General features: G+C 51.6%; 1 protein-coding gene and 1 pseudogene across 2 annotated transcripts; one reads left to right on the forward strand and one right to left on the reverse strand.

Annotated features, from left to right (window-relative positions):
- MAP1S (microtubule associated protein 1S) lies at positions 1 to 27,343 on the reverse strand. Its single transcript, XM_082621129.1, has 7 exons — positions 27,182 to 27,343; positions 25,840 to 25,941; positions 24,264 to 24,346; positions 23,299 to 23,439; positions 20,342 to 22,697; positions 2,628 to 2,863; positions 1 to 1,664 (listed from the first exon to the last, which is right to left on the reverse strand). Exons 1-7 carry the CDS (start codon positions 27,300 to 27,302, stop codon positions 1,509 to 1,511), a joined length of 3,195 nt encoding a protein of 1,064 aa, XP_082477255.1. The 5' UTR covers positions 27,303 to 27,343; the 3' UTR covers positions 1 to 1,508.
- Positions 6,462 to 8,261, forward strand: LOC309804073 (serine/threonine-protein phosphatase 2A catalytic subunit beta isoform-like; annotated as a pseudogene). Its single transcript has one exon. The product of its transcript is annotated as a serine/threonine-protein phosphatase 2A catalytic subunit beta isoform-like (transcript).

Raw genomic sequence — 27,343 nt, forward strand, 5'->3', positions numbered from 1 at the left:
TAAAATATTTTCTTGAGGATTTTTAAAAAAGATTTATTATTTATTTATTTAATTTATTTTTGGCTGCATCAGGTCTTAGTTGTGGCACGCGGGATCTTTTGTTGCGGTGCACGGGCTTCTCTCCAGTTGTGGCAGCAGGTTTTCTCTTCTCTAGTTGTGGTGCGCGGGCTCCAGAGCGCATGGGCTCTGTAGTTTGTGGTACCAGGCTCTCTAGTTGAGGCGTGTGAGCTCAGTAGTTGTGGCGCACAGGCTTAGTTGCTCCACAGCATGTGGGATCTTAGTTCCTTGAAAAGGGATTGAACCTGCGTCCCCTGCATTGTAAGGCAGATTCTTTACCACTGGACCACCAGGGAAATCCCTGTGTTACGTGTTTTTGTTTACAATTAAAATTTTTAACAAGTTTGTTGTCCCTATTTAAAAAAAAAGGAATTATGATATATGAATGAGAAAAAAACAAATGTCTAATAAAAAAAAGTGAACCAGCTAATTAAAAATAAATATAAGAAAATCTCCCTGGAAAGAAATGAAATGAGAACAAAGAGGCAGCACCTGTATGTACTCAACAGTTTGGCCAAGATGAAAAATCAGGGTGATACGACTTCATGTATAAACAGTAACCTATCTTGAGACCCTGGACTAAGAAGTCTCTCCTCGTGGGAAAAGGGAGGTAAGTATTGAGGGGTTAGGACTTGGTCATAAGTTTTTTAAGGTCACCATTCTACCCAGTGCAGATGGCATCTTATTGAAAACACTATCTAGGTGTTTCTGTACATGCAGAATAGAGAGATCAGGGAGGGGCTTCATCAGGAGATTGATGTTTTGTAGCTTTTAAGTTTCAGATTGCTTTTTTTTTTTTTTTTGGCCAAGCCAAGTGGCTTGTGGGATCTTAGTTTCCTGACTAGGGATTGAACGCAGGCCACATCGGTGAGAGCACTGAGTCCTAACCACCGGACCACCAGAGAATTCCCTCAGATTACTTTTTAAGACCTTGCTACAGAGTGAGACTTTCCTGCCATGAGTGCCAATTATCCCTAGGAACAGAGGGCAACTTTTATTTAATGGCTTTGGAGCACAGAGACTGGGGTTCAAATCTCTGCTAGGCCACTAAATGGTTTGTGTGGCCGGGGTCTGGCAGCTGCCTTTCCCGTCTATAAAACGGGGCCCTCACGGCCGCTGGGATGGGCTGGAGGGCCATGGTCAGCAGCAAGCTCCACTGGCCAGGGGTCATCACCTGAGAGGCACTGTCTCCCTTGGGCCTGGGTTTTCCCATCTGTGACACGGAAGCCAGAGCATGCCTGACCTGGAGGCTACTGGGGATTCCACAGAAGCTGTCTCCCCCCAAAACTGGGGACCCACATGGCAGCAATGACCGCCCGGGGTGCTGCCAAGTCTCCTGTCGGCAGAAGGAACTGAGGCCACAGCCACGCGGAGTACCTGGTTTATTTCTGACACAGGTGCACCTCAGGACAGCGGCGGACTTGGGGCGGGGGGTGGTGCTGGGGGCAGGGCTAGAACTCCACCTTGCAGGCGGGGAAGGCCTCGTCCTGCATGGACACAGTGCTGTTGCTGCCCAGCACCGTGATGCCCAGCGCCTGGTGCCGGGCGTGTGTCTCCTCATACCACTCGTGCATCGCCACCGAATCGAAGGTGGGGATCAGGGTCACCTGTGGGTGGGACAGATGGACCAACGGTGAGGGGGAGCGCCCTCTGCCCTCCCGGCCCAGCCCCAAGGCATCTGAGGCCCCACTTCTCTGACCGCGTTTGTCTCCGCCTCCATTACCTCTTGCCTGGATGTCTGCAGCCGGCGGCCAGCCTGTCCCCGAAGTCCCTTCTCCTTCCCATGGCACCCAAAGGACCCTTTCACAACCCAGGAGACCGGACCACTCTTCTGCGAATTCTTCTCCATGCTTCCCGCCCACCCCCACCGCTGCCATCTCCCCCTCTTCTCTTGCCCAGGTCTCCCTCCAGCTCCCTGAATACACTAAGCCTGCTCCTGCCGCTGGCCTCCGCCCACGCTGTGCCGTCTGCCCGGGACGCTCCCTCTCAGCTGCTCCATAAGCTGCGTGCAAGGCTGGGTGTCAGCACACTCACAGGCTGAGTGGGCGGCCAGGTACCTGGAGGCTCCTTCTATCCAAATTCGCCTCACCCTTCAAGGTTCTATTTCAAGGCTTCCCATGGGGACAACCCCAGCCCTCAGGGTCAATTCTCAACGTTCTTGGCTGTGTAGACACCACACATCTCACCTATTCCTCCTGGCTGGTTCTCATAACATTACGGAGGTTCAGTGCCAGGGGTCAGGCGAGGTGATCAAACCAGCCCCACCCTGCGACCTCACCCAGCTTTGCTGCAGACAAGGAAGTGGATGTAACAGGAACAGAGTCCCGAGAGCTGGGGGGCACTCCTGCATTTGACCTCATTGCCGCATGGCCTTGGGGACATGGCTTAGTCTCTCTGAGCCCCACTCCCTCCTTGGATGCAGGTGAAGATCACACCAACCTCACAGGACAGTGTGGGCTCAGCAGGAAGACACCGGGAAGTGCTGACCCTGCCCAGTGCCAAGAGCTCGGGCAATGTCCCAGTGACATTTGCTGTCATCGGGACTGTCTCACACCCGGGTCGTCACGTACCTGGAGGTCACGGTCCCACTGCTGCTTGCCAGCCAGAAGTGCATCCAAGACAGCCCGCATGCCCTCTTCCTTGTGCTGGTCCTGGCCACTGATGACGTAGCAGAGCGCACGCACCCTCCGGAAGAACTCCTTGTCTACCAGGCGGGCACTGCCCCCGCTGGGCAAGTAGGCCAGGTCGAGGTAGACGGGGGAGCTCGGCTGGGCCAGTGACCCTCCTGGCCGACTGCCAGCTGACCCTGTGGGTAAGAGGGATGGGGTCAGTCGTGAGCTCTGGGGACAGGGAGGGGCTGAGACCCAGGGCCCGGGACAAGGCTCCCAGCTCCCTGAACCTCTCTGAGTGGCTCCCTCCCTGGCAGGAAGCCTGATCTCCGTTTTATGGTTGACAAGCTCTCCCTGGCTTGTCCTGCAAACACCCCAGCCAACCTCTCAGTGCCTGGATACTCCCTGGCCAGTCCCTGGACACAGACATCCCCAGGGCCTGAGGGAGGGGGCAGCCAGGGAGGGCTCCCTGGAAGAGGGGGTTTTAGAGCTTGAGTTCCTAAAGCAGCAGTACCTGGAATTCTCAGCAGCATCCACCTGTTTATTTACTCAAGGGGAGCCAATCGGGCATTTATCAAACTCTCCTGGGCACCGCACCCTGGGGACACAGCAGTGACCCAAACAAACAAAAATCCCTGCCCTCAAGGTTGACAGGGAGCCAGAGTGGGTGTAGGAAGGAGAGCTGAGAGAGGGTGATGCAGGCTGGGCAGCCTGGATGGAGCTGGAGCAGCTGCTCTCAGGGCGTTGTCCATGCCCTGAACCCAAAGCCTGTGCAAGGGGGACAAGGCCACCATTCCTGGGCCAGTGAACTCATCAACTGATTGAGGACGTAGCCAGGTCTTGGCCACAGGAAGCCTGCCAGGTGTTTGGTGTCTTAAGATCATAAACGTTGCCCAGTCCAGGGTGTGGGCCCAGAAGGCTGCTGGGGCATTTGCAGAATGAATGAAATGCCCAGCTTTGGGCAAGTAGCGCCCCTCACTCCTAACTGGGGACAGTGGTGTCGAGGACCCTGAGTGGTGCCCCAGGAAGGGAAAGCCACTGTGGCTGTGGAAGGCGAGAGGGGGACAGGAGCACCAGAGGCAGAACAGCAAAGCGAAGACAAAGGGAATGTGGGCAGAAGCCATGGGGCAGGAGGACGGGTAGAGCAGGGACTGGCAAGCTGTGGCCTGTGGGCCAAATACGGCAACTGCCTGCTTCTGGAAATACAGTTTTACTAGAACACCCACGGAGTACTTACTGAACTGTTTTTGTGCTACAACACCTAGTTGAGTGAGTAGCTAGCTGAGTAGCTGAGAGAGAGATCATCTGTCCTACAAAGCTTAAAATGTTTACCCTTTGGCCCTTTAAGACAGGCTTTGCTGACACTAATGTCGATGGCTGGTTTATCAGAAGCAGTGGTAGCAGGAGACCCTGAGTGGCCAAGACTGTGGCCTTTGGAAAGAGGCCAAATGCCCAGGAAGAGAAGGTCTCAGATGATCCCCAGCCTCCGGGTGCCAGCCTTGCCCATGGGCCCTAGGGGCCACCCTCTCCCTCTCCCTGCCACTGTGCTGGGAGCCCCTGACCTGCCAAAGGTCACAAGGGCCCATCAGATGCCTCTCTTGGAATCTGCCCAGGAAAGACAAGAAGTGGTGGCTCAGGGGGGCACTGAGGCTAGAAGACAATCAAGAGACCAGGGTGGCCAGGAGCTGAGGACAAGCCACATGGGGAGAGAAGCTGGAGATGCCTGTCGGCTCCCGGAGGGCAGGACCACCCCAGGCAACTAGAATAGGGCTCAGTCCAGAGCAAGCGCTCAGTGAACATGACTTGGACTTATTATGACTGTCATCATTGTCACTGCTTTCTCACCAGCCCTCTCTTGGTAATTCTAGACCAGCTCTGACTGATGCAGTGGCCACCAAGCACTGGAACGTGGTGTGAGCCAAGACATGCTGGGAGTGCAAAACACGCACCAGGCTCCCAAGATGTAGTGTGGAAAGAGAAAAGGGAACTATCTAGTAATATTTTATATTGATTACATGCTGAAATATCAGTTTGATATAGTAGTATGCAGGAAAGAATTAACACAGCAGGATTCTGGGACCATGGTACAGTAGGAAGCTCCAAGGATCTGCTCCCTATCTAGACAGTTGTGCTGGCAGCCCCTCAGCATAAGGTTGAAGCAACTTACACGGGACTTAAAGGACTGTAAATTTTTTCTTCTTCTTTTCTTCTCCCTTCATTTTTTTTCTTTTTCCCCTTCCGGGAACCAAATATTTAAGCACTAGGACGCTCAAAAGCAACTACCATACAGGGGAATTTAGAAAGCAACCACAGATGGCCAGCAAAAGGTACAGGATCAGAAAAGACGTGAGAACGCCCTAAGTTTACACCAGACTGATCCCCAGCACAGAGACAGCCCACAGTAATCAAACAAAGGAAAGAGCCACATCAAACCCTGGGGAAGGGGAAAATTTGGATCTCAAGTTATCACATTATGAGATTCAAATGTACAGTTTTCAATAAAAAAAAATCACAAGGTACATAAACAGGAAAGTATGGCCCAGTGAAAGGAAAAAAATTTAACAGAAACCATCCTTAAGAGAGACCAAATGGTGGACTCACCAGACAAAGACTTAAAAAACTGTCCTAAAGATACTCAAAGAACTAAAGGAAGATGTGGAAAAAGCCAAGAAAATAATGTATGGAAAAAATACAAATATCAATAAGGAGAAAGAAAACATAAGAGTAAATGAAAAGAAATTCTGGAGCTGTAAAATACAGTAACTGAAATGAAAAATTCACTAGGAAGATTCCACTCAAGGTTTGAACAAGCAGAAGAATCAGCCGTCTTGATGACAGGGCAATGGAAATTATTGAGTCTGAGGAACAGAAAGAGAAATAATTGAAGAAAGTGAACAGAGCCTAAGGGACCTATAGGATACTATCAAGAGGACCAACATACACATTATGGGAGTCTCAGAAAAAAAAAGAGAGAGAAAGGGGCAGAAAGATTATTTCAAGAAATAATGACCAAAATCTTCTTATATTTAATGAAAGACATGAACATAAACATCTAAGAAACTCCATGAACCCCAAATAGGATAAATTCAAAGAGAACCAGACTGAGACACATGATAATCAAATTGTTCAAAGATAAAGACAAAGAGAATCTTTTTGTGGGAAAGAAGTGATAAAGGGGACGTTTATAGCTATAAACACTTTTATTAATATCTCAGATCAACAGCCTAACTTTATAACTTAAGGAACTGAAAAAAGAACAAAAGTAAATCCAAAGCTAGCAGAAGGAAGGAAATAATAAAGATTAGAGCAAAGATTTTAAGAACAGAGAGTAGAAAAATGACACAGAAGATCAGCAAACCCAAAAGTTGGTTCTTTGAAAAAATTAACAAAATTGACAAATCTTTAGTTAGATTGACTAAGAAAGAAAAAGAGAGAAAGAGCGAGAGAGAAGGGGCAAGGGAACCGGGAGTGGCCAGCAGGCGGGAGGCAGTGGCAGGTGCCCATTGTCCGGCGGGAGCTGCGCCGGAAGCCCCGCACCTCCCCGCGCCCTTCACCTACTCCAGGAGCGCGCGGCCCTATGGGCCAGTGCGGGCGGGGGTCTCCTGGAGGCCGTGCGCCCAGAACCGCCCGCGGGGCTTGGGAGGGGTGTGGGGTCGCGCTCCCCGGCTCCTTCCATTCCCGCTGGGAGCTGGCTGCGGGCGAGGGCGCCGGGCGAGGGGAGCGGCGCCCGGCACTGGGGTGCGCAGGGGGCGGAGAAGGGGGGCCGGAGGCAGCGGGGGAGGGGCTCGGGCCACCATGGACGACAAGGTGTTCACCAAGGAGCTGGACCAGTGGGGTCAAGCAGCTGAACGAGTGTAAACAACTTAACGAGAACCAGGCTAAGGAAATTTTAACAAAAGAATCAAATGTGCAAGAGGTCCGTTGTCCTGTTACCGTCTGTGGAGATGTGCATGGTCAATTCCATGATCTTATGGAACTCTTTAGAATCGGTGGGAAATCACCAGATACAAACTATTCATGGGTGACTGTGTAGACAGAGGTTATTATTCTGTGCAGACTCTGACTCTTCTTGTGGCATTAAAGGTGCGTTATCCAGAACATATTACAATATTGAGAGGAAACCACGAAAGCTGACAAACTACCCAAGTATATGGCTTTTATAATGAATGTCTGTGAAAGTATGGAAATGCCAATGTTTGGAAATTCTTTACAGATCTGTTTGATTATCTGCCATTTACAGCTTTAGTAGATGTACACATATTCTGCCTCCATGGTGGCCTTTCCCCATCCATAGATACACTGGATCATAGAAGAGCCTTGGATCGTTTACAAGAAGTTCCACATGAGGGCCCAATGTGTGATCTGTTATGGTCAGATCCAGATGATCGTGGTGGGTGGGGTATTTCACCACATGGTGCTGGCTACACATTTGGACAAGATATTTCTGAAACATTTAACCATGCCAATGGTCTCACACTGGTTTCTCATGTTCACCAACTTGTAACGGAGGGATACAGTTGGTGTCACGATCGGAATGTGGTTACCATTTTCAGTGCACCCAATTACTGTTATTGTTGTGGGAACCAGGCTGCTATCATGGAATTAGATGACACTTTGAAGTATTCCTTCCTTCAGTTTGACCCAGCACCTCGTCGTGGAGAGCCTCATGTGACCCAGTGCACCCCAGACTACTTTCTGTAAATTCCTCCTGGGAGAACCTGCCGTTGTACGTGGAAGTATAGCTGGCTTTTTAAAAATATATATATTTAAAAACAAAACAAAAAAAAGCAACAGTAATCTATGTGTTTCTGTAACAAATTGGGATCTGTCTTGGCATTAAACCATATAATGGACCAAACTGTGCCATACTAATGATGAGCATTTAGCACAACTTGAGACTGAAATTAGTTCAACACTATGTTCTAGATCGGTCGTTCTTAACAGTTTGCCTGCTGTGTTTGTAGTAACCACTTTCCTTGGGACTGTTCAAGCAAAAAAGGTAACTAACTCCATCTCCTTTTGCACTTACTTGGAGATTTTAGTTAGAGTGTTTAACTGGCATGGATTAATAGGGTTGGATTTTTATTTTTAAGAAGAATTCATAAAGCTAACTTCCACTTAATTCATTACCGTTTATTTTATTGAAATGTATAATTAACTGAAAAATTCTTGGGAGTACGTTGTCATAACATTTAAAGAGATTTCCCTTCATTTAAACTAAATTACTATTTTATGGTGATCTGCATATTTCTGTATATTTGTCATGACAGTGCTTGCATTCTATTTGGTGTACTGAGCAAATAAACTTTCCATTTTAAACAAACAAACAAAACAAAAAAGAAAAAGAGAAGACTCAAATTAGTAAGATCAGAAATCAAAGTGGAGATGTTACTACCAATCTACAGAAATAAAAAGCATTATGAGAGTACTATGAACAATTATACACCAACAAACTGGATCACTTAGAAGAGATGTACAAATTCCTAGAAACACAAAACCTACCAAGACTGACTCACAAAGAAACAGAAAATCTGAATAGACTTATAAATAGTAAGGAGATTGGATCAGTAATCAAAACCTCCAGGGCTTCACTGGGTTTCTACCAAACATTTAAAGAAGAATCATTAGAAAGGAAAAAGTAAAGTTATCTCTGTTCACAGATAATATAATGTTATGTGTAGAAAATCCTAAAGATTCCACACACACACAAAAGAAACCTGTTAGAACTAATAGATGAGTTCAGAAAAGAGCTGGATACAATATTAACACACACAAAAACAACTGCATTTCTATATGCTAACAAGTGAACAATTCAACAAGGAAATTAAGAAAACAATTCTATTTACAATAGCATAAAAAGAATGAGATACTTAGGAATCAACTTAAAAATGAGGTAAAATATTTGTACACGAAAACTGCAAAACACTACTGAAAGAAACTAAAGAGAACATAAATTAATGGAAAGATATCCCATGTTCATGGATTGGAAGACTTAATATTGTTATGCCACCACTACCCAAAGTGATCTACAGATTCAATGCAATTCCTGTCAAAATCCCAGTGATTTTTTTTTGCATACATAGAAAAAAATACATTATGAAATTCATATGGAAGCTCACTGGGATCCCGAGTAGCCAAGGAAACCTTGAAAAAGAAGAACAAAGTAGGAGGACTCACATTTCCTGATTTCTAAAATTACTACAAAGCTACAGTAATCAAGGCAATGTGGTAGTAGTATCAAGACAGACATACAGATCAATGGAATAGAATAGAGAGCCCAGAAGTAAACTGTCACATATATGGTCAAATGATTTGTGACAAGGGTGCCAAGAACATTCAAGGGGGAAAGGACAGTCTTTTCCGCAAATGGCCCTGGGAAACTGGATATCAACATGCAAAAGAATGAAGTTCAATGCTTATTTAGCACCATATCCAACAATTAACTCAAAATGCAAAATATAAGAGTTATAACTATAAAATTCTTAAAAGGAAACATAAGGCAAAAGCTTCATGACACTGGATTTGGCAATGACACCAAAAGCACAGGCAACAAAAGAAAAAATAGACACACTCAACTTTATGAAAATCAAAAAATTTTGTGCATCAAAGGACACTATCAACAGAGTAACAAGGCAAGCCACAGAATGGGAGAAAATATTCACAAATCATTATCTGATAAGGGATTAATATCCAGAATATATAGAGAACTATCACAACCTAACCACAAAAAGACAAACAACCTGACTCAAAAATGGGCAAAGGACATTTCTAAAAAGATATACAAATGCCCAACAAGCAAATGAAAAGGTGCTCAACATCACTAATCATTAGTGAAATGCAAATCAAAACCACAGTGAGATACCACCTCACACCCATTAGGATGGCTACTATCAAAAAGCCATAAAAGAGGGCTTCCCTGGTGGCGCGGTGGTTGAGAGTCCGCCTGCCAATGCAGGGGACACGGGTTCGTGCCCTGGTCCGGGAAGATCCCACATGCCACAGAGTGGCTGGGCTCGTGAGCCAGCCAACAAAAAAAACAAAAAAACAAACCAAAAAAATGGCTTAAGGTAGTCAATTTTTTTTTTTTTTTTGCGTTATGCGGGCCTCTCACTGTTGTGGCCTCTCCCATTGCGGAGCACAGGCTCCGGACGCGCAGGCTCAGCGACCATGGCTCACAGGCCCAGCCGCTCCACGGCATGTGGGATCTTCCCGGACCAGGGCACGAACCTGTGTACCCTGCATCGGCAGGCGGACTCTCAACCACTGCGCCACCAGGGAAGCCCAAGGTAGTCAATTTTATGTTACATTAATTTTAGCACAATTTTTAAAAATTGAAAAAAAAAAAACACACAGCAAGCCCAAGACTGCTATCCTTAGAAAGCTGACAGGTTGGCCCTTGGCTGCCTTCTGGGAACTTGGATTTCAGAAGGGTTCCCACCATTTCCAAAATTCCAGACTCCCCAGGAAGGGGTGAGCAAGTGTACAGCATAAACTACATTGCTGTACAAGTAGCGTAGGCATGGTGAGCCACTCTTCTTATCATTTGGGAAATGGTGGGAACCCTTCCAAGTATATATATAAAATCTGATCATTCTCAGATGTATTTGGTCTTTATCCACAGTTCCCGCCTCACACCTCCTAAAACCCTTGGAATTTTCCGGTCAGTAAGAGCAATGGGAGCATCTTTTGTTATAGTACTTGGTTTCTTGTCCTCAGTTCCTGAAACCACTTCAGGGCCATAAAAGTGAAATGAGTGTCTGTTATTCAAAACAAGCCCTTTCCAACACAAGGTTTCTGCTAATGAAGGTGACTTTGGATCCCACCCCAGGGTGGGGGCTGGTTGCCAGAAGAACCAATCATATGATTAAGAGGTTGAAACTTTCAGTCTTGCCCTTTGATTTTGGGGGAGGCGAGAAGGGCTTGAGGTTGAATCAATGGCCACTGGCCAATAATTTAGTCAATCACAACTATGTAATGAAGCCTCCATAAAAGCCCCAAAGGACAGCTTTTTGGCCCTTTTTCAGAGAGCTTCCACATCAGGGAAACAGATTGCTTCTACGTGCCACTGTGTGGGGCCCCAAGCTCCCTGAAGACATCAGATCCCTTGTTTGGGACCTCGTCCTATGTATCTCTTCAACTGATTGTTGATTTGTATCCTTTAACAGCGTTTTATATGTAATAAATTAGTAATCTAGGGAGTAAATGGGTTTTTCCTGAGTTCTGTAAGCTGCACTAGCAAATTAACCAAACCCAAGGAGGGGGTCATGGGAACCTCTGATTTATAGCTAGTCAGTGAGAAGCACAGGTAACAAACTAGACTTGCGATTGGCATCCTGAGTTGCAGGAGGTCATCAGAACCCCCAGTTTGCAGCCAGTTGGTCAGAAGCACAGGTAGAAACCTGGGATTGTGACTGGCATCTGAAGTGGAGGGTGGTCTTGTGGGACTGAGCCCTTTACCTGTGGTATGTGATTCTATCTCTGGGTAGAGAGTGTCAGAATTGATTTGAATTCCTGGACACCCTGCTGGCATCCAAGAATTGCTTGTTGGTGTGGGGAAACCTACACACAGACACACACACAGTGGAACTGGGTCCAGGAACCCTTTTTGGTTGGTGTCAGGAGTGGGATTTGCTAGAATGACCCTGGCTTACAGAAACATGTGTTTTTTTAAAAAGAAAGGATAGAAGTGTGGGGAATGAGCAAACGCTGATCCCCAGATAGCTGCCTAGTCACCCACAGTGTGAAACTGCAGCTCCACTGCAATCAGTTACCAGTGGAATGTAGTAACGGTAGTAGACCCAACACCCAAGGAGTTGGCTCACTGGATATATAAGGAAATGCAAAATAATAAGCAGCATGCTGAATACACAGTTTCCTGGTTATTGGTATCTCTATTAGCCAAAATGAAAGTTAAAAAATGTGCTCATTCGGGTCTTGATGTTGAACCAAGTTCAGATTTGGGTAGATCTGAGGTTTGGTCATTAGCCTCAAAGCCGCCCAGAGAGGGAAAAATTATGCAGGGGCAACAGGAAATACCTCTAATGTCTCTGGTCACCAAGAAGGTAGTTGTTAATGTAGGGGGAGGGCAAAACCAAGAAACAACTAAAACCAGGGGATAGAATGTAAAGAAACTGACTCACTTTGTGGACTGGTATCATCAGGTTCCTGAAGAACCTTTACCAAAATGGATCGTGAGAGTAACCAGTTTGGGGGCTGTGTCTTTGGTTTTGAAGGCTGCACAGTAGAAGAGCACATCTGGGTTGATGCAGGACCCGAAGCTCACTATGAACAACCACAGATTGTTCCAGATACACAGGAGGCTATTCCCGAAGGAATAACCAGCCTGGTCGACTGGATAAACCCCACGGAAAAGACTGTTTATCCTGAGAAGGGGGGACTGCCCAACTCACCCCATAAATGCCAAGTGGGACACCCCAGATGAAGCAGCTGAGATGCCTTCCTATGCAAGCCATGTGGGATTAGCTTTATAACTGGGACATTCACCCACTGAATATGCCTGTTACCCAGGTTTTGGTAAATGCTGTGATTAACGGGACCCTTGTTGCATGGGCACCCCATGGAACTTTACTGCTACAAAACTGAACAACAGTTCAAGAAGCCTTATCAGATCTGCTATCTCAGCTTCTCTGATGACACCAAGAACATTAGAGTAATTAAGAAAACAGGGAGAGACAAAGGGGAGAGTCAAGGGACTCGACCGAGTGGAGTGGTAATCTTCAGATGGCTGTTGAAATGTAGAGTGAATAAAGCAGACACTGATAGAGTTGAAACAGGTGAAACTGAGCAGGACCCTGTGGGGCTCCTGGACATGGAAGCCTTTCTGTGTACCCCGTTCCTTGTTTGCAGGGAACAGACTCCAGCCTCCATGACTTTCCCTGAGTCCCAAAGGGCAGATTCAAACAGTTGCTAATCAGGGAAGGGAGGGGATGCAGAGACAAGGGAGGAGCAGCCAAGAAACAATAGGGCAGCCTTGGGGCAGGGGCCTTGTTCCCCCTCAAGGGATACACATTAACAATACCTCTGAGCTCTTTACAGAACTAAAACCCCCAACAAATGGAAGATGTCAGCATTATTCATTCCAGCGAACAGCATCTGAGGCCAGATGAAAGGAACCAGAGAAACTCATCAAATTACCTGAGACCGGATTAAAGGAGTACAGGCCCCCCCCAACACACACACCTTAATCTTATCAACAACCCTGCCCTTGAACCACTGCTATAAAACTCCTCACCAAATCCGCTCCCCCCCCCGTTGGGGGACACAGTTTTTCAGGGGCATGAGCCCACTGTGCCCCACTCTGCCTGGCAAAGCAATAAGGTTGTTCTTTTTTTTTTAAAAGCTATCCTTTTCTACCTCACCCAAAACTCTCCCTGTGAGATTCGATGTGGCACTGGTTCACAGAAGCCGGGTTTTCGGCAACAGATGCAGCACTACCAGAGACTGGGTGGACCAGTGCGGCCCCCAACGTTTTGTTAAAGGGCCCCAAACAAGTCCACTGTCTACTCTAGTTTGGAGGGATTTCGAAAGCCAGGAGGCAAAGATTACAATGAGAAACCTGACCAGGAATCCCCTGCGGGCGAGGATTAGGAAGATTAATCAAGATAAAGACTGAAGCGGAGGCCAGGATCTTCTGGCTCCACCCCGGGGGTGGGGACCCAAGGCCATCTGCACAGGCGTGGAGAAAACAGCCAGGAGAGGAAGGAGACCTTCCCAGGATTCCTAGATACAGGAGCCCAAAGCACTGTGATTCCAACACCTGTTGGTGAAGTCTTAGCGGGGGCTAAGGTTAGACTGGGAGGAACTGGAGATGCAAACGTCGATGGGATTAAGGTGAACATTGGGATGAAAACTGGGGTGAGTGGACAGATTTTGTGTGAGGTGGTCACATCTCCTTTACCTGACTGTATTACTGGGATGGAGATCATGGCTGACTGGGGATTGCTTCCCCTACTTGATATTGTAAAGCAGAGGCTTGTAAGTCCACCCTCCGGCCAGTTTTAATTGGGGACGCCAGATGGGAGCTGCAAGAACTGCCCGAGCACACACGGGCGGCTAACACAGAGTGATCTAGAACGCCTGGTGGACAAAAAGAGACGACCACTTTAATTCATGATATGCTAGAAGCTGGAGTGTGGGTACCCACGACTTCACTGTACCATAGCCTTGTGTGGCCTGGGGAAAAGATGGATGGTTCATGGAGTCTAACTGTAGACTATCAAGGCTTAAACCAAGTTGTACCACCCATTGGCTCTGCCGTTCCGGACACACAGAAAATGCAAGGAGGCTGCTACTCAGTGAGTGACCTCGTTAATGCTTTCTTCCCTGTCTCGATCTCAGAAAACAGCCAGCAGCAGTTGGCCTTCACATGGGAAGGATCCCAATTTACCTTTCTTGTGCTTCAACAGAGGTATCTGAACTCACTGGTTTACTGTTGTGATTTGGTCAGAAGGGACGTGGACTTGATGCGGGTCGCCAGTGTAATCATACGCTATACAGACGGCGTTACGGTGATAGCGGAAACCAAAGAGCAGGCTAGGACTGATCTGAGTGCAACAGTGACGCACGTGACCAACTGGGGTGGGTTAATAAATCCAGCACTGGTTCCCAGGCCTGCCCGAACAGTCAAATTCTTAGAAGAACCTGGGCAGGGGCCACCTGGGATAATTCCCCAAGAGACGAAAAATAAAATGCTGTCACTGTCCTCCCCAGGACCAGACCAGAAGCCCAGCGTTTGGTTGGTTGATTTGGATTTACATCTGGGAATGTTGCTTCCATCTGTAAGACCACCCGAAAGAAAGCTCTGAGTTAGGGACCCGAACGAGACCAGGTTGTGTCTGAATTACAAACGGTGGCAGCCCTCTCAACTTGGTCGTTGGGCCCTGCCAACCCCCCACTCAGATATGATTTGCGAAGTGTCTGCCATACTCTGTATACTCTGCAGACTGGAGCTTCTGGCAAAAGCCCACGAGCACCTCCCAGCAGTGACCACTGGGATTTTGGACCAGAAAATTCCAAGATGCTGCCGCCCTACACAGTATTTGAGAGACCATTAGTAGCCTGCGATTGGGCATTAATTGAGATCACCTCGATTACTGATGGACATAAAATAATCATGAAACCTGAGATGCCCATAATGTCTTGGGTGATGTTGGAGGAACACTCCAATGAACGCAGTGCCCAGAAGTGTTCCATAATACAAAGAGAAATGGTTCACCCGAGAGCACGCTGCCAGGGTAATGCAGGGAGGCACCCACTGGATCATGAGCACGTAGCCTCTGTTCCTCTAGGGCCGACTTTGGAGCCACCTGAGGAGCTGCTGGAACCGACTGGCACGTGGCCTTGCCCTATGGATGGCTCTCAACTGAACCACAAAGCGCGCTTGTTTTATGGATGGCAGTTTCAAGATGAATGGATAATAACCTGCTTGGAAAGCGGCTGCATTAAGACCAGGGGATGGCGAGACCCTGATTGGAGGCAGCAAGAAGAAATTGGCTCAGTGGGCTGAATTGCACGCTGTTTGCCTAGCAGTGGTGGAAGAACTGAGCAATGGTAAAAGCCCCTATGTTTGGGTTTTTACTCCTGGGCCGCAGCCTGTGGCGTGGCTGTGTGGTCGGGCAGATGGGCAATGGAAGCCTGGACTATTAAAGGGATGCCTGCATGGGGCGCGGCCTTATGGAAATCACTCTGGGGATTTAAGGGGTGTGTTAAAGTAGGACATGTCAATGCCCACCAGAAGAACCCCTTCCAGGTTTGGAAGGTCACTGAACCACCAAGTGAACGTTTTGGGAGGGCAGTCCATGAATGAGTCGGCATGGGGAGAGGGCTGCAGCAACGCAGAGCCCCACACATAGCCGGCAAGTGGATTACATTGGACCAAAGCCAGTAGCCCTGGGGCGGGGGGCTATAAATGAGCCCTAAAAGGAACAGACACCCTGCACTGGGTTTGCATACCTGATGGTAGATGCACATGCTCAAAATACTGTAATATTGGAACAGAAAATACTGTAACAGTTTGAGCCACTGAGTTACATTTCTTCGGACCAATGGGTGCACTTTACAGCCCATACTGTCCAACAGTGGCAAGAGATGTGTTGCGTGTCATCCTCAGGGTAATGGTTTAATAGAAAATTGGAATGGGCGGCTGAAGCATTTGCTGTCTAAAACCAGGGGAGATACAGGCTTGAGAGGCTGGCTTACACACCGTCACGAGCATGTGCTCACACTCAACGTGAGCGGGGCTGAGGGCGGGTCCCCACTGGATAGATTCCTCCACTTTTCTGGGAGTGTGGGCTAGGTGGGGCGGGGGAGGATGCTGACGCGACTGTATAACTCTTCCCCGCATCACAGCAACTTTCTTTTTTTCTTCTCCTACTCGATGCAGTGGTCCCAGAACGAGGGATGCAACTGTGGGGGCCAGAAGCAGGGATGATTCCTAAACAAGAAACTGTAACTATACCTTTAAACCTTTATGTCAGAATTCCTAAGGGCCTGATGGGCCCGGAATGTGCCTTCAACCCCCTCTGGCAAAGTTGGTGTGGACAGTGAATGCTGCCCTGCTGCCTAGCAGTTGCAAGAGCCCACTAGTTCTGTACCTGTGTAACCCTACTCTATGTGAGCGGCAGTGGATGGGGCAGGGGAGACACCTGCCAGCCTAGTTTCCTGGCAGCAATCTGGACCAGCACAGTGGCCAAACTAACGTCCCTTCCAAGAGTGGAAAAGTGTGGGTAAAGATAAATGACAAATGGAGAGGAAAAATAACAGCTGAGGGTAAAGGGATGAATAAGTGGGTTGTGCAATGAGGGAAATCCAACATTTTATTAACACCTGAAGAGAGCCTCAGAGCAAGAGAATAATATAATCTCTTAGCAGAAGCATACCAGATGCCCAGCAGGCTGAAGCTAGTTTGCTGAGATCAGCCCTGATTTGGGGACCTGACAAGATTGAACAGCAGCCTGCACACCTAAATGGCATTGCTCTGGAAAGACATTCTGGTCCTGAGATATATTTATGAACAGGACCAACTGTTAAAAGATTAAATGGAATTCTAGTGATGCGCCTGTATCTTCTGACTCCTATTTTTCGGGCTACATCTACTACAAAGGATAACATTTGGGAACTGCTTCCTACTGGGACTTCAAACTGTGTGGTGTATAGCTCCCAGCAGACTGATCTATGTAATCACTGTGTAATGATAGATCTTGACAATCAATTGCTTAGAAAGGTCCCTGGTTATGATGGACAAAATATAATGGCAGCATGCCCAACATGGGAGAGTGTGCTGTGCACGAGCACATGTCACCCTGTTTTTGTGGATGGAAAACGATTCATCAAAATAGGGAAAAACAGTGGGTCCCTGATGGGATTAAAGCAGTGGGCATCACATGATAGCTCAAGTTCCCCTAGGGTACAGCCCTACCAGAGACAAGGCAGGCCATGGGAAGCCTCATGGCATACTCAGACTAAATTAAATTACATCTAGGTGTGCTTACCACGCATCTAAGCCTAGTCTGGGGTGCAAAACATACACCCTATCTGAACACAGGCCATTAGTACACAATGGCAACAAGGTCTCTGGTGGATTCAACAACTCTGGCCCACAAGCCAGAAACAGCCTTAGGGTAAATAGGGGCTAGTAGGTATCCTAGGACAAGTGGAATTTGCTTTTAATGAGGAGTGGCATTCAGAGGAAAAAAATTAATTAGAATAGGCAGACTAGGGGGAGTTCTCTTCCAGGTGGAAGGCGAAGGATGGGAGCCAGCCTGGAAAGAGAATGAGGTTTTAGCAAAGTGGGTCAGGAAGACTGCCAATAATGCTGGATATGCTAGAACTAGCATTGGGAAGGGCCGTGCACCCCGATCCAACAAGGCCTCTTGACTATTTAAATACATATGCAGGCTGAAGTGGCCACGGGGCAGTGGCCCTCAATCCTAGCTGCTGAGGCTCCGGGGCGCACACACCTATGGGAATGTTACGGCCCTCCAAGCTTATGGAAGTTCTCTGGGGACATTTATAATTTACACAGATGCACCCTGACTGCTCGCACCTCCAGTAAAGCTAGAAATAAAATATACCCTGCAGCACAGTTAGTTGGGATAGGAATGTTCTAAATACAACTCGTGTCCTCCCCATAGAAGGGAGGTGGGCCCTGCGATACAACACATGATGGAAATCAGACTCAGTACAAGCTTGTGAACTTGTCCCTAGTTACCTTGGAATCCGGAGCTAACTGAATCGTGGCCAGTGGTCACGACCTCTGTCCTTAATACCGTCTGGTATATGGGCAAAGGCAGATTCTGTTGGGAAGGCAAAGTGAACACGTCTGTAGCTCTTACCGATTTGTTCTGTAATGAAAATGAATTGTACAGTAACCATATTTTGATACGGTGTAACCCTGTCTGCTGGTAAGATTCAACTACCTCATGTAAATGAGTCTTACGGTAACACTGATACTGATGATCAAATGTATTGAGAGCCTGAGTTAAAGCCTCCTCGGGAGGTAATACCTGTGGAAAATGACTGGCCTGAGGAGCAGGATAGCTAATCACCAGCTGATTTCTGTGCTGAATAGTTCTGCACAAATTGATCGTAAGGTACAAGTAGCAAATGACATTTCTCTAAATCGATCCCGGGACTTCCCTGGTGGCGCAGTGGTTAAGAATCCGCCTGCCAATGCAGGGGACACAGGTTTCGAGCCCTGGTCCGGGAAGATCCCACATGCCGCAGGAGCAACTAAGCCCGTGCGTCACAACTACTGAGCCTACGCTCTAGAGCCCGCGAGCCACAACTACTGAGCCCACATGCCACAACTACTGAAGCCCGCGCGCCTAGAGCCCATGCTCTGCAACAAGAGAAGCCACCACAATGAGAAGCCCACGCACCACAACGAAGAGTAGCCCCCGCTCACCACAACTAGAGAAAGCCTCCACACAGCAACAAAGACCCAATGCAGCCAAAAATCCATCAATCCATCCATCCCTACCCGACACCAGCTTCTCCAAATGTCTGGCCTATTTATGTTGGTACTATTGCTACATCTAATAAATGCGACCCCAAATATAAGTGCTGTGATAGGTATGATTGCTTTGCTGTAAGGGATCTGTTCCACCAGGGGGTGGACTGCAGTATTGTGATCTGTAAGAAATACATATACTTGGTCATTCTCAGATATATTTGGTCCTTCATCCACAGTTCCTGGCTCACAGCTCCCAAAACCCTTGGAATTTTCTGATCAATATGAACAATGGGAGCATCTTTGTTATATTTGGTCTCTAGTCCTCAGTTCCAGAAAACACTTTAGGGCCCAAAAGGTGAAATGGGTGTCTTGTTATTAATAAGAAGCCCTTTTCCATCACAACTGGGTTTATGTTAATGAAGGTGACTTTGGATCCCACCCCAGGGTGGGGGCTGGTTGCCAGGAGAACCAACCTTGTGATTAGCGGGTCAGAATTTTCAGTCTTGCGGCCTGACTTCTGGGCAGGGGAGAGGGGCCTCAGGTTGAGTCAATCGCCTTTGGCCAATGATTTAGTCAATCATGACTATGTAATGAAGCCTCCATAAAAGCCTCAAAAGGCAGCTTTTTGGCCCTTTTTCAGAGAGCTTCCACACCAGGGAACCAGAACGCTTTGTGCTACCATGCAGGGCCCCAAGCTTCATGAGGACATAAGATCCCTTGTTTGGGACCTTGCCGTATGTATCTCTTCATCTGGTTGTTAATTTGTATCCTTTAAGAGCCTTTTATACTAAATTGGTAATCTAGTGAGTAAATGGGTTTTCCCGAGTTTTGTCAGCAGCTCTGGCAAATTAATCAAACCAAAGGAGGGGGGCATGGGAACCTCCGATTTACAACCAGTTAGTCAGAAGCACGGGTAACAGCCTGGGCTTGTGACTGGCACCTGAAGTGGAGGGTGCTCGGGGGACGGGCCCTTTACTTGTGGAATGTGATTCTGCCTCTGGGTAGACAGTGTCAGAATTGCAGCCAACTGTGGGACACCCGGTTGGTGTCCAAGAATTGGATCCTGGAAACCTTTCCAGTGTACGTGTGAGGTAGAGGGTGCCTGCACGACCAGCCCCAATAGAAACTCTGGGCCCTCAGTCTCTAAGGAGCTTCCCTGATCGACGGCACTTCACACATGTCGTCACAGCTTGGAGCGCAGGGAATCAAGTACATGGTATGTGACTCCACTGGGAGGAGGCTTCCAGAAGCTTGTGCCTGGTTTCCCTGGGACTTCCCCCCATGTCTTTTGCTTTTGCTGATCCTGCTCTGTATCTCTTTGTTGTAATAAACTTATGAGTATGACCATACACCGAGTCCTCCTAGGCAATCATCCAACCTGGGGGTGGTCTTGGGACCCTCCACACAAATGAGTTTAACAAAATATAATATTAAAATTAATTTCACCTGTTTCTTTTTGCTTAGAGTGGCTACTGGAAAATTCACCACGATGGATGTTGCTCACATTACATTTCCGTTGACGGTACTGCTTGAGCACCTTGGAATTGCAAGTGCTTGAAGAGTCAGACCTGAGCTTCCATTTTATTGGAGAAACTGAGGCCCAGAGAGGGTGGTGCGTATGGCCGAAACCACACAGCAAGCAGGGAACAGGAGGACTTGGGCAGGGAACCCACTGCAGGACTCCAGCCCCCCAGGTACTTACCGGATGGACCTCGAGTGGTTGTCTTGGGGACTGAGGACTTTCTGGCCAGGGGTGCCCGACTTCCTTTGTCACTAGGCTCGCTCCGGGCGCTGAGTGGCCGACTGGCCCGGTCCCCACTGGCCAGCCCCTTGGTCTTGGCAGCGGTCACTGGAGTGGCTTTGGGGGCAGTGGTGCCACGGTTGGGGCGGGTAAGGGGCTTCCGGGTATGGCCGAGGCCCTCTCTCAGCCGGGCCTGCTCAGGAGGCAGCATCTCAGGGTCCACCATGCAGATACTAGGTGGGGTGGGCAGTGGCGGGGGTATCTTGAGCGGGTCAGGCAGTGGGTCACGGCGAGGGGCCCCAAAGCCCTCTGTGTCCTCATCCGAGTCCGCGGTGCCAGGGGCGGCAGGCAGGGGGTCCGAGTCAGACAGGGTAGGCAGGGACTCGCTGACAGACGTGGGTGGTGTCTCCTCCACCCCTGGAGCACCCGCCCGCTCCTGGGACCGGGCACTACTGTCATTGGAGCTGCCGGGGGAAACAGGTGCCGGCGCCATGGGCACAGCCTTGCGGTGCTCAAACTCACAGGGTGATACCAGGCACAGGTCCACGTCGTGTGGGGAGGCCGAGCGGAGCACCCGAGGGCCACAGAGTGGGAGGCTCAGCCCAGCTTCACTTGCGGCAGCAGGTGGTGGCGGTAGCACCTGCTCAAAGGACACGGACAGAGACTCGTCCACCTCTGTGGAGTGCGGGGAGCCCACCTCGGCGGGCAGCGAGGGGGTGGTCACTGTGGGGGACGCATCCGGCCCAGGCTCCCCACCCCGCAGTGGGCTCAGTGACAGTGGCCCGCTGCTCTCAGTTGGGCCCTGGTGGGCTCCGGCAGGTGAGGGTGTGCACGGCTCGGGGGTGCTGGTCACCAACAGCAGCTCCAGGGTCTTCTCCTCCAAGCTGCCGCCCTCCTCCCCGGCTGGGCTCAGCCCCAATTCCAGGCTGCTCTCCTGGCTGGGCGTGGCCACCAGCCGGGGGGCCGGGGAGCCGCAGGCCTCCGTGGCGGGGCTGGCCTCTCTGCACCGGAAGCTAGGTGGGCTGCGGGGCCCATTCTCTGCTGGTGGGACACCCGGGCGGGGTGTGTTGGGTGCTCTGCGGGGCTTGGGAGCCACCTGGGCGCCTGCTTTCTTGCCACTGACCACAGCGGAGGCCGCCCGCCGCACCTCCCGGGGTTGGGTCCGAGGGGCGCTCGGCTTGGGGTCCTTCTTCACCTCCCGGGAGGGCCTGGCTTCTTTCTCAGCCTTGCGAGGGGCCTCAGCCCGTGGTGGCTCCTTCTGGGCCACCCCGGGGCGCTCCTGGGTGGGCCTGGAGGGTGCCGTCGTCCGGCCCTCTCTCCTCAAACTGTCCCGGGAGCCCACGCTTTCCTTGCTCTCAGCTCGCCGAGGCCCCGCCAGGTCCTGAGGGGTCACCACAGGCTCCCGCAAGAACCCCAAGTGCTGCAGGCGGACCAGGCCATCCAGGAGGCGGGCGGGTGGCGTGCAGCCAGGGAACAGCACGCGCACCACCTTCTCAGAGGGGCCTGCGGGGTGCCACACCAGCAGGGCACACACAGAGGCCAGCGTGTGGTCAGTGGCGGCCGAGGGCGGGTGCAGCACGTACATGTCCAGGCGGCCCACGCCCATCTTCTGGAAGAGCACAGTGGGCTCGGCCGGCAGCGGCCCACGGTTCAGAGGCAGGGGGGTGATGCCCAGCCGGGCCAGGAGGCTCAGGGCCAGCTCTGCCTCATCCTCCCCGCGTACCAGCCGCGAGGCGGCTGCACGGGCATTGAGGAACACGATGCCCAGGTTGGGGGAGATCAGCCTGCGCAGCCGGTCATCCCCAGAGCCCCCGCCAGCGGCTGCCTCATCACGCTCCGCTAGCTTGCGCCGCAGCAGACTGTTGAGGCCCGGGAGGCTGTCAGCGCCTGCGTGGGTCACCAGCACAGCGTCCACCCGGTCCAGGTGCCGCACCAGCTTCCAGAAGCTTGACTTGGGGTTGGAGCCACCATTGACCAGCACGGTGAAGCCATTGACGGCGAAGAAGGCAGCATCCCCAAGGCCACCAGGGAAGATGTAGCAGCAGGGCCGGGCGAGCCTGAGGAAGCCCACGGAGGCCGGAGGCTCGAGCAGCTCAAAGGGGGACGGCGGCTCCAGCGACTCAGCCACGTACTCCAGGAACTCACGCAGGCCCTCAGAAGCCGGCAGCTGCACTGGAGGGTTCAACCGCAGCTGGAGCACGCCCTGGAGGCCGGGCACTTCGGGTGCCAGCTGGGCCCAGTCACCAAAGGTCGGGCAAGTGATGGTGAGCTTGGGTGGGTTTGCAGGCGGGGGTGCGGAGGCCAGGAGATCCCGGATCTGTAGAGGGCGGAATGGTTAAGGGGTCACCTGGAGCCAGGCAACACCCAGCCCCTTGGGAAAACTAAGGCCCTTTGCCTGCCCTTGTCACCCTCAGGACAAAAACCCAGCCTTTCCCACATCCCAGAAGGGCCCATCACCACCGGTCCACCTCTACCCTCCCCCACCCTCTCTCACTCTCCCTGCCCCAGGGCCTTTGCACTTGCTGTTCTCGACTCCTAAAGCACAGCATCCTCCAGAGAGACCTTCTACACTCACCCCCCCCCACCACCCCTGTGTACTGGTTCTTATCAAACCAAACGTGGTTTGCCAGTTTTTTGCTCATTTTGCCCCACCCAGACTAAGGGATTCAGAAGGGACCCCCATTCAGATGGGACCTAGAATCTGAGGTGCCATTTGAAGCCTCTGAGACATCTACTGATCTACAGGCCCACACACTGTAGTGGGTCATGGGACTGGGCCCAGGAGGAAGATACGCCACCACCATTATTCCACAGAGGAGGAAGGGACGATGCTCAGGGGGACAGCAGGTCGCTGGAGCCACTCAGCCCAGTGGGGACAAGCCAGGCTTCAGAGGCAGGATGGTGAGGGGGCGGCTTACCTCTTTGTCCCCCAGGACCTGGAGGAAGTGGCGGGGTGAGAAGCCCCCTGTCTGGAGCAGCAGCTCCCCCGTCTCCTCCAGGCAGGGCCCAGCCAGCACCAGCAGCTTGTGAGAGGCAGGGTCCAGCAGAAGGTTCCGGAGCTGAGAGAGAGGGAGAGTGTTCAAGGCCCTATTCTGTGCAGTGAGACAGTCAGCACCCCTCTTTGGGGTGGTCCCCAGACCCTAATCTATATATAACCACCCCACTCCTGTCCCCATGACGGCCTGGCCAGTACTAAACTAGAAGCCGGGACTGTAGCCTATAGGCCTCCAGTTGGGCTCTACCCCCATCCCTGCTCCCAACTCCTGCTCATTCTACAAAGCCCAGCTCCAGTGTCCCCTCCTCCTGGAAGTCCTGCACACCCCTTCTGGGCTCCCCGAAGCCCACCTCTCCCTCTGGCCCAGCCCCGGTGCCAAGGGGAAGAGGGGCCTGTGTCTGGCTCTGTCTCCTCCAGCCCCTTCAGGGAGCAAAAGGGAGCACTTTTGACCAGAGGAATCAACCTGTACAAGAGTATCTAGAGGGGTGTCCCGGAGCTCTATCTTGTTCATCTTTCTCATGGGAAATTGAGAGAAGAGTGCAGATGTCCACAAGCTAGAAGTATTAAGTCAGTTCAGACAACTAGCGGGGCCCAGCCCAAGGGAACGCACAGGACGCAAACATCAGCTGGGTTCTGCCCTCCCACCTCCAGCCCTTCCCTATCTCATTCCTTCCTCCCAAACTCCAGCCTTTTCTGATTCCACCCGCTCCCACCATCAGCTCTGAGGAGGGAATAAATCGAGGCTGGAGTCATCGGGGGAGGCTTCGCTGCTGCTGGGTGTCAAGAAGAGGATTTCAGGCAGCACGAAGGCAAGGACACATGAGGTGAGGCCAGGGGATGGCGCTCGTCCCAGCAGCCCGCTCCCCCCAGGAGCCTACCCTTTCCTACCTCGTCACACAGGGACTTGTCTGATGGATTCAGGAGGACCAGCGTCTCCAGGGTGTCTCCACGGTGGTGCAGGCTCCGCTGGCCTGTGGGGGAACCGGGCCCTGTGAGTTTAGGGCTGAGCCACATACGTGGGCGTCAGCCTGTGACAAGGTCAAACCCTGCCTCACTGTGTAACCCCAGGCGGCCATGAGCCCCTCCAGGACTCCGCTTCCCAGGATCCCCAGCCAGAGGGTCATCCAGGGATTAACAGGCATGTGGTAAAGCTGCAGGTCAGGATGAGGCAAGAACAGGAAACCGCCTTGGCAGGCCTCACGCTGGAAAACAAGGCCTCCACTGCTGGCAGGGCCCAATTCACAGCTCTCAGCCCTGCGGGGGACGCCACTGTCACCCTCATTTTATAATCAAGGAGCCTGAGCCCAGGGAGGGCCAAGGAGGGTACACCCGGAAAAGGGCACAACATGGGCAAGGGCCCTGCGGCAGGACTGAGCTCTCTGTGTCTGAGGATCAGAAAGGGGCAGGTAGGGCTGCAGTGAGGGGTAGCAGGAGGGAGCCGAGGGCAGGGAGGCCTCATGGGCCACGGAGAGGGGAGTGGGGTTGATTCTGGGATCCGAACCCTCATCTGTCCCCCAGAGACCAGATGTGTTTCAAATATGGAGCACCCGGCCCTGGGTCTGGAGAGGCAAGGACCCTCTACTACTGGTTACCCTTTATCAGTTTATCACGGGGTTCTTATCATGTGCGGATATTGCCCCATTCAGGTGGGGAAATTAAGGCACAGAGAGGGGAAGTGGCTGCCAAGGCCACACAGAGCGGATGGGATTTCCAGCTCCCCCAAATGGTGAGGGTCAGGAAGCCACCCAGAACCACTAGGACAATGAGGCGACGGACACTTCCTTCCCCTCCTGCAGCGGCCTGGAGGTGACTCAACAGGCTGGCTGAGGCAGGGGAGAGCTGCAGGCAACACCCAGGCCCTGCCCAGCAGCTGCTCTGTTCACCCCGGTCACCCCAGAATCCCCAGGGAGCCACGGGACATGTGGGGCTGGCCCAGAAACCCCAACTCCCTCCTCGATCCTGCTTTCTCAGCTCCCCATCTATTGAGCATCTACTGTGTACCTGGCCCTGTGAAGGAATCACAAGCATAAACCAGACATAGTCCCTGCCACACCAGGCCTACACTCCACCCTCCAGTGCCGCTCAGCAGCCCTTCACTTTCCCAATGTCCTGTCCCTTTGACTGGGCCCTTCTCTCCACCCTCCACACCAGCCCCAGCTGCTTCTCATCCAAAAAGACCCTCCTCAGAGGTCTCCCTGTCCCCCACACCTCACTACCTTACCTGTCAACTGGGGACAAAAACACAAGTTCTTGCCTTGTGGGTTGCTGAGGACCAAAGGAAGTGAGTGCTGGCTCAGGGCCTGCCCCTACTCTGCACTCAGTAGATCTCAGTTGTATTATTACTGTTGCTGCTTACAGCCATTCCCTGACCCCCATGCCTGGCATATAGTTGGCACTCAAAGAACACCTGTCCACTGAATGAGAAGAAGGGGAGAGCTGGGGCATGCAGGGTCCCCAGCCTCACCTTTCACAATGCTGGAAAAGGTGGCCGAGTGCCGTGACACGAAGACCTTGAGCTGCTCATCGAGGCTGCAGACACCAGGGTCAATGTCCCATGACCGGATGCCTGGTGGGGAGAGGGGGGAAGGGAGGTAGGAAATCAGCTGGACTTCCCAGCTCCCAGAATATTTCAATAACTAGCGGATGGCTGGTGAGGGCTGCCACAGGCCCCTCCCCTCAACCTGCCCCTGCACGTGATGGCCTGGAAATTCAGAACCACCCAATGTGCCTTTGGAGCCCACTGCCTCCACCCTCAAGGAACCCAAAGTGTAACTCAGGCATTTTACAGAGAAGACTCAGGACATCAGAAAGAAAGTCCCGGCCTCCTAAACAGTCATCTTGTCCCCTCCGTCATCCTCCCACCCCCACCACTGTTTTCACTGTTCCTCAGCCCTGCCAGGCACAGTTCCCATCTCTGAGCCTTCGCGTGAGCTGTTCCCACTGCCCAGAGGTCCTTCTCCCCACCCTTCAGGTCCTCTCAGCCCTTTGCATCCTGTGAACACTCCTGTAACCATCTGAGCTTAAAACTTGGTCCATCTCCTCACTCACTTCGGTACCCGCCCCCCAACCAGACCCATTAGTCCTGTGAGGGCAGGACTGAGCCTGCCCATGGTCCCCACGCTATCCCTGATGCGCTGTGGGGTGACATTCCTTAATCCTGTGAACCGAGATGTGTGCTGCCGTCCCATTTTACTGGCCACGGACGGCAAGCCCTGCCGATCTGAGAGATGGGGGATGGATGAATGCCCTCCAATCACAGTTTGGGGTGCACCACGCCTGCCGGTCCCACCATGCCAAGCGGCTGCAGGTAAACCTTGCAGGTGCACCTATGACTCACATCCCCAGGTGCCAAATCCCCTGAGCAGGCAGCTCCCGCCCACACCCCAATTAGCAGTTCCTCATGGAGCTGCGGAAAGTAGGCCCTGGAGCTCCGGGCCCAGCCTCCCCATCCCTGCTCCTCCCTCCAGGACTTCCAGGCTGCTAAGGCCCGAGGATTCGAGGAGGGCCCGGAGGGCGGGAAGCGGAGCCCTTGCCCATGCTGCCCAATCGCGTGGGTCCCAAAGCCTGGGCCCGTATCCCCTCCCCGGTCTGCACCCCGCTCGAGGCGGTGCAGCCCAGCCCAAACCCGAACGCTGTTTCCTCTGCGGGCACCCACGGCCTCTGCCTGCGCCCTGTGCCTAACGGTACGGGGATCGGGGCACCGGGGCCCCCGGATCCAGCCGCCCCCCGCCCCATCCCCCGGCCCTTAGGCCGAGATGCGCCGCCGCGCCCGCCTCCCCGACACCGAGTTCCCGGGCCGGCCCGACCTCGTTCAAGCTCCTCCAGCACATAGGCTAGCAGCCCGGGGCACCCGCACTCGCCGCCCACCACGAGCAGCAGTGAACTGGGCGCCTCCACCGACCCGGGCCCTGCCGCCGAAACCGCCATCTTCGCGCCGGCAAGACGCTCCGAGCGCCCGCCCTGCTGTC

Source organism: Mesoplodon mirus (genome assembly GCF_964341445.2).
Source record: "Mesoplodon mirus genome assembly, chromosome: 5".
Lineage (NCBI taxonomy): Eukaryota > Metazoa > Chordata > Mammalia > Artiodactyla > Ziphiidae > Mesoplodon > Mesoplodon mirus.

Excerpts from the sequence above, each read along its gene's own strand:
- MAP1S (XM_082621129.1), bottom strand. The coding sequence starts at position 27,302 with ATGGCGGTTTCGGCGGCAGGGCCCGGGTCGGTGGAGGCGCCCAGTTCA. Across the intron at positions 25,942-27,181 it reads GCTGGAGGAGCTTGAACGAG|GCATCCGGTCATGGGACATT; the intron begins GTCGGGCCGGCC and ends TCTCCCCACCAG. Across the intron at positions 23,440-24,263 it reads ACAAGTCCCTGTGTGACGAG|CTCCGGAACCTTCTGCTGGA; the intron begins GTAGGAAAGGGT and ends CCTCTCTCTCAG.